At 32.4% G+C, this 5,948-nt stretch overlaps 1 protein-coding gene across 3 annotated transcripts; it reads right to left on the bottom strand.

The window, feature by feature from the left end:
- On the bottom strand, positions 1–4,903 carry LOC145031789 (uncharacterized). 3 transcript variants are annotated; one of them, XM_078980420.1, is made up of 16 exons: positions 4,588–4,903; positions 4,408–4,489; positions 4,182–4,289; positions 4,003–4,100; positions 3,816–3,899; positions 3,584–3,720; positions 3,427–3,499; positions 3,274–3,319; positions 3,049–3,158; positions 2,857–2,964; positions 2,719–2,775; positions 2,539–2,600; positions 2,122–2,449; positions 1,624–2,040; positions 880–1,503; positions 1–427 (listed from the first exon to the last, which is right to left on the bottom strand). In XM_078980420.1, exons 1-16 carry the CDS (start codon positions 4,651–4,653, stop codon positions 425–427), a joined length of 2,403 nt encoding a protein of 800 aa, XP_078836546.1. In that variant the 5' UTR covers positions 4,654–4,903; the 3' UTR covers positions 1–424. The 3 variants fall into 3 exon arrangements, with proteins under 3 accessions (XP_078836546.1, XP_078836545.1, XP_078836544.1); XM_078980419.1 differs by lacking the exon at positions 1–427 and adding an exon at positions 474–730; XM_078980418.1 differs by lacking the exon at positions 1–427 and adding an exon at positions 474–757.
- Positions 4,904–5,948: the final 1,045 nt, after the last annotated feature.

Raw genomic sequence — 5,948 nt, forward strand, 5'->3', positions numbered from 1 at the left:
AACGTTTTACAAATTTTCTCACTTCCAATTACATATACAACCTGAAAGAAGAAAAAATAAAATGACTCAGCGCCAACGGGCGCGCATGATTCTCATCTAGTTTCAATTAGTATATATAGTTGTAATAGTTTGTTTTTTTTAATTGAGTGAGAAACCCACATTTTGGTGAAACCTTTGGAATCAAGTAATTACTTTTTTTGTAGTCGTTTTCTTTTTTCCTTGTTGTTCGGTAGCTCTTGCAACACAAGTTGTATCTTGTTCTTATCTACACAAAGCTCTCATCGCCCGTCTACAAGAGGTTGGGAACATTATAGAAGAAGAGGAGTCTCTAATATTTTGTTTATCTTTTGCTTATGTCATGAAGGCGATAAATATCTCGCATACCCTTTTGCTTATCTTTGTTCTCCCCGGCAATATAATCATGTCACTAACAAAAAAAAAAAAATTCAAAGCTACCTTAAAAGCTTGAACAGTTAGCAAATCACAAGCATTGTTGACCAAAATTGGAAATTATGATTTTTATCCAAAATTCTTGTACATGTAAATATACTCTTCTATATAGCAGTCTAAAAAGTCAAACACTCTAACAAATTGTGCCTCAAAACTTGAAGGAAAATAACTCTTGAAAATTTCCATTATAAAATATTTAGCTTATAGACATCAATCAACAAGTGGAAAGATTTGAGCAAACTTGAATAATCCATTTAGTTCATGTTGAATCTGTGTCAACCTGACAAGAAAAAGACGCTTCCTCAATCTGCAATTGATATGTAATGTGTAACCTTAAAATAACCAACATATTAAACACGACAAAATGTAAATTGTTTTCTCAAATTTTTCATGAAATGGTAAATTTGTTCAATGTATTTATTAATTTACCTTTCTTTTAGGACATCCGGTTTTGTTGTGGCCTACTTCCTTACAATAAGAACAAACCTTTTGCTTCTTTCTTTCTCCCTTCACCTTCATGACTTTCTTATGTTGACTACTCTTGTTGACTTTTTCATCAAGGTCAAGGTGTTGCACATGTATTTCAGGTGTACTTAAAGTAACATTAGAAGATACTTCAAAACTACTACATGATTCTAATTCCTTACTGTTGTTTACTTCAGATACCAAACTAGATGCAGATTCTAATTGTATACTCTTTTCTTGAAAACTCTCAATCTTTTCCTTCTTTCTTTCCGCTTGTTCATCCACAAAACTCTCAAGAAACCGATTTAGTTTTCTCATTTCAGGAATTGAATCTCTTGCTTCTTTAATTGCCATGTTGAAATTAGTTTGAACAGACCTTAAGAGTGAACTAATTCCAGTTTCGTCATTCTCTACTCTTCTTTCCACTAACATTGTTGTTCCATTTTGGTTTGACTGGTTTACTTTGACTTTTCTATTTCTCTCTTCATGATTTTGAGATTCTAACTTATCGTTATCAATTGAACTTTCCACCATGCAAATAAGTTCTTCCATGGGTGAACCAATTTCTTGCTTATTTGTCGTTAAATCCTGCAATTTATTACCAAATAAAAAAGACGAATGTCAAAGTCAAAGTCAAACCAACTTTTTTTCTTGATGTGAATTTTTATATATTTTTTTTTAAAAAGTTACATAATAGCAATACAATACCTTGTTCTTTGGATCAGAAGAAATGCCAACTACTTCCTTATGCTTTGAAAATACCCCTTTGGATTTATCTTGCATAATACTACTAAGTTTTGTAATCATTTTTGGACTTTTGGTGACACTTTCTTGTTGTAAATTAATATTAAATGATAGTGGTGGTTGTTTTATATCATGTTTTTTGTTCACAAAACGTTCATTTTCCAGACTACAAGGGTTGACCTTAGTTTGACCAATTCCACACCCCAATGTATTCAAAATGATCTTCCCAAGAGCAAACCTGGTCTCTAGGGAATACCCTTTTTTAAGAAGATCAAAGTTTATCTCAAAAGAAGTTCTTCCCTCATTGTAGGCTTCCAATTTATGGGCAAGAACATGAAAAAGTTGTTGAGCACTATAACCCATGTTCTTGGATATAAATACCTAAAACAAAAAAACAACAATCAGAAACATAAATAATTAACAAAAAACATGAAACAAATTAGATTAACAATAGTTACATACAAAACCAGAGCATGGAGAAGGAGAAGGAGAACCAGGGAAATTTTCCATTGCATGGTTTAGGCAATATGTTTCCATCAAAACATCAACAGAATCTATAACCATAATTGCTAATTGGTTTACTTTTGTGGCAATTTCATCATCAGAAATGAACTCATCATATGTGTCTAAAGATTCTGGATCAAAGTTGACCGGTGGTTGACCATATTTCCTTGCAAACTTAAGACCATCTTTCCAACTTTGGTGATAAAGAACAGATGCAAAAGTCAAGATAACAAAAGGGTGTTGGGGGTTGTTTACTAGTGCCAGGTGGAACGCTAAAATTCCAATCCTGTATCAAAAATATTAAAAAAATATATATATTTATTTAAACAAAACTGTTTTTGATGTTTCATATGTACAAATTAAGAAATCACTCACCATAAGGGACTTCCAGAAGGCCGATCACAAGAAACCAACTTATCCAAATGAGACAACAGTTTCTGTAAATATATTAAAACATATATATATATATATATATATATATATATATATATATATATAAAGATGAAAGTTTTATATTTTGTTGCCAAAAAATAAAAAGATAGTGACTTGGCATACCATTAACATCATGGAACTTTGGTCAAACCTAGTTGCTTGTTGAGAAATGTATGCAGCCTGCAATTTTCAATTGCAAAAGTTAGTTTTTTATTAGAAATAATAATAATGTAGAAGTAGAATCACTGATTGATTACTCACCTGAAATGGTAGTAAAATCTCAAGAAGATGGTATTTATGAAGCAAGGAGAATGAAGATTCAGCAGCTCCAAATGATAGCATATAATTTATCTCCATCATTGTCCTGGACTGAATAAAGAAACATTAGACTAAAAAGGTAAATATAAAACAATTATTATACCAAATCAACACTCATGAAGTTCAAAATAGCACCTGTCCTAATCTTGTAATAGATGATGTTTGTTTAAAAATTGCACTCTTGATTTCCTTTGACAATGATAATCCCAAACGAGCAGCAATTCTTACACCCCGAAGTATTCTTGCTGAATGTAAGAACACAAGTAAGTTCTACTATAAATTTAATAAGAAAAAAAGGATTTACATTTACCATAGTTTCATATTTGACAAAATGTATGATTTAGAGGGAAATACACTAACCAGAGTCCTCTGTGAATGACAGTTGAGCAGGTACTAATGTCCGTAGCTGAAATCAAATCACAAATAAATCTTACCAATTCAAACAATAGAATTAAACCATTTGCATTATATATTATAAATGCAAGATGATTATATTATATGATTATATCTAACCTTTAGTTCCAATAGATCCTTCATTCCATCATTGTAATCATAGATTGTGTGAATAAAAGGGTCAAAGAACAAGCTGCTTCCACAATTTCATGATCAAAATTTGAATTCATAGGAAACATGGAGTGATTAATTGAAACATCAAAGCAGCAGAAAGTACCTGTTAATGGTAAAGTCTCGATGCATTGAGTTCTTCCAACGAAGAAGATCCAATTTATCACAGCCTCTAGGCATTTGGGAGATCAGAAACTTTTCTTTTCCTTCTGTCTCCTTGGCCAAAGTATCAAAACTAGAAACCTAGTAAAGAGCATATGATTACATAATGTGAATTGTGAGAAAAAAAAACGTAAAGGAACATGAAAAGATCAGTTAACAGGAATCCACCAACTTGCCTCAACAATGGAGCCTTTTATATACACCCTACATACAGGAAACCGTTTCCCCACAACTTCACAGTTATGAAACTGCTTGCTAATCTGAAATTGTAGTACATACATACTTAGGGATTAGTGATAATAACATTAAAAGCTTGGAACCATGTAAAAATCACAATTCATGGTAGTTTAAAGAAAGAAAAACCTGTTCCAGATGAGCAGTAGTGATGACATCGAAATCTTTTGGTGTCCTGTTGAGAAGTAAATCTCTCACACATCCTCCAACTAAGTAGGCTTCAAACCCTGTAAAGGATAGAGTAAATCTTTCGTATACTACTAATGACAAGGAAGTAATGCATATATAATGCATAAAATAGATGTGACCTCTGGTACGAAGAATCTGCAGGACAGCAAAAGGGGATGGAGGTATTGTTCGAGTTATCCCCAAGGACCTTGAATCCAACTTTTTCCATTTTGAAACGTTGATTTCACCTGCAGCATTATCCACTCATGAGCTATGAATCAGCAACGATATGTGATTAAAAACCTAAGTATAAGATAGAAATCTCGAATTCTACTAAATGAAGTTTCAGACTTATTCGTGGCACACCTGGTTTGAAGATCAAATAATCGTCTTCGCTAAGTAGTCGAGGTTTAGAATCATCAAGTTCGACGAATTTATGGAACAACCCCTGCAGCAAAAAAAATATATTAAAACTGCGGATAATGTGTTCAACGAAATATCCAGATGAATATGTTCGATAAACGAGGGGTAGATAATGAAGCGTACCTGTAACGAGAAAAGTGGTTTAATAGGCAACAGAAACACATTACGTCTAACGGTTATCGCCGCCATTAGAATGTAGAAAACATGGCAGTGACGATGGTTTAGATCGCGGCTGGAGATGGACACTGGAGTAGATAAAATCGCGTTCTTCTGTCGATAACAAGCAGCTGTGTTCTGCCAAAATGCGTCGTATGTAAAATCAAATACCTGCGATTCCTTTTGATGCCTATGATTACTATGAGCTTTATGGAGCAAATATGAGATGAACAATAACCCTAATATTTTCTGAAAAACCACACTTAAACCCTTCCTCTTTTGTCACATTTTGGACATGTAAAACAAATCACGTTAATAAAGTGATTAGAAATGCTCCTGAGTGGAACAAATTAATGGCTCTCCAGTTAATGATCAAAATGATTGTTGTTAAGCCGAATTACCATCTTTTTTAAAAAGAAATTTACAAAAATAGTCATTTACACTAATTGACATTACAAAAATAGCCAAAAAAAAAAATCGAAATTACAAAAATGGGCTTCTCATCTGCGAAAGTACAAGTACCTAAAGCACAGTTGTGCTTTAGATACTTGTACTTTCGCATGTGATTTTAATATTTTTTTTTTAAATTTTTTGTTGTATATATAAGAGTAATTTCGCAGATGGAATAGGTCCATCTGCGAAATCCTCTGACTCTATCTGCGAAATCGTTGTTATTTTTTTTTATTTTTTTTTAAGGTTGACTATGAAATGGTTTATTTTGACTACGAAATCAGGTTGCTATATAAATAGTGTTTTACGTTAAAAACATCGACATAATACGAACAAAGCATGAAAAACATCACAACAATTACATGAAAAACAACGACATAATACGAATAAAGCATTAACGTAAAACACAAGTCACAACAATTACATGAAAAACAACGACATAAGTCACAACAATTACATTAAAAACATCACAACAATTACATGAAAAACAACGACATAATACGAACAAAGCATTAACGTAAAACACAAGTCAAAACAAACCATTTCATAGTCAACCTAAAAAATACAAACCATTTCATAGTCAACCTAAAAAAAAAAATACAAAAATAACAACGATTTCGCAGATAGAGTCAGAGGATTTCGCAGATGGACCTATTCCATCTGCGAAATTACCCCTATATATATAGCAAAAAAATTTTAAAAAAAATATTAAAACCACCTGCGAAAGTACAAGTACCTAAAGCACAACTGTGCTTTAGGTACTTGTACTTTCGCAGATGAGAAGTCCATTTCGCAGATGGGACCTTCTCATCTGCGAAATGGGTGGCCATTTTTATAATTTCGATTTTTTTTTACTATTTTTGTAATATCATTAGTGT

The sequence above is a fragment of the Lactuca saligna genome, chromosome 2, assembly GCF_052625555.1.
Source record: "Lactuca saligna cultivar CGN05327 chromosome 2, ASM5262555v1, whole genome shotgun sequence".
NCBI classification, from domain to species: domain Eukaryota; kingdom Viridiplantae; phylum Streptophyta; class Magnoliopsida; order Asterales; family Asteraceae; genus Lactuca; species Lactuca saligna.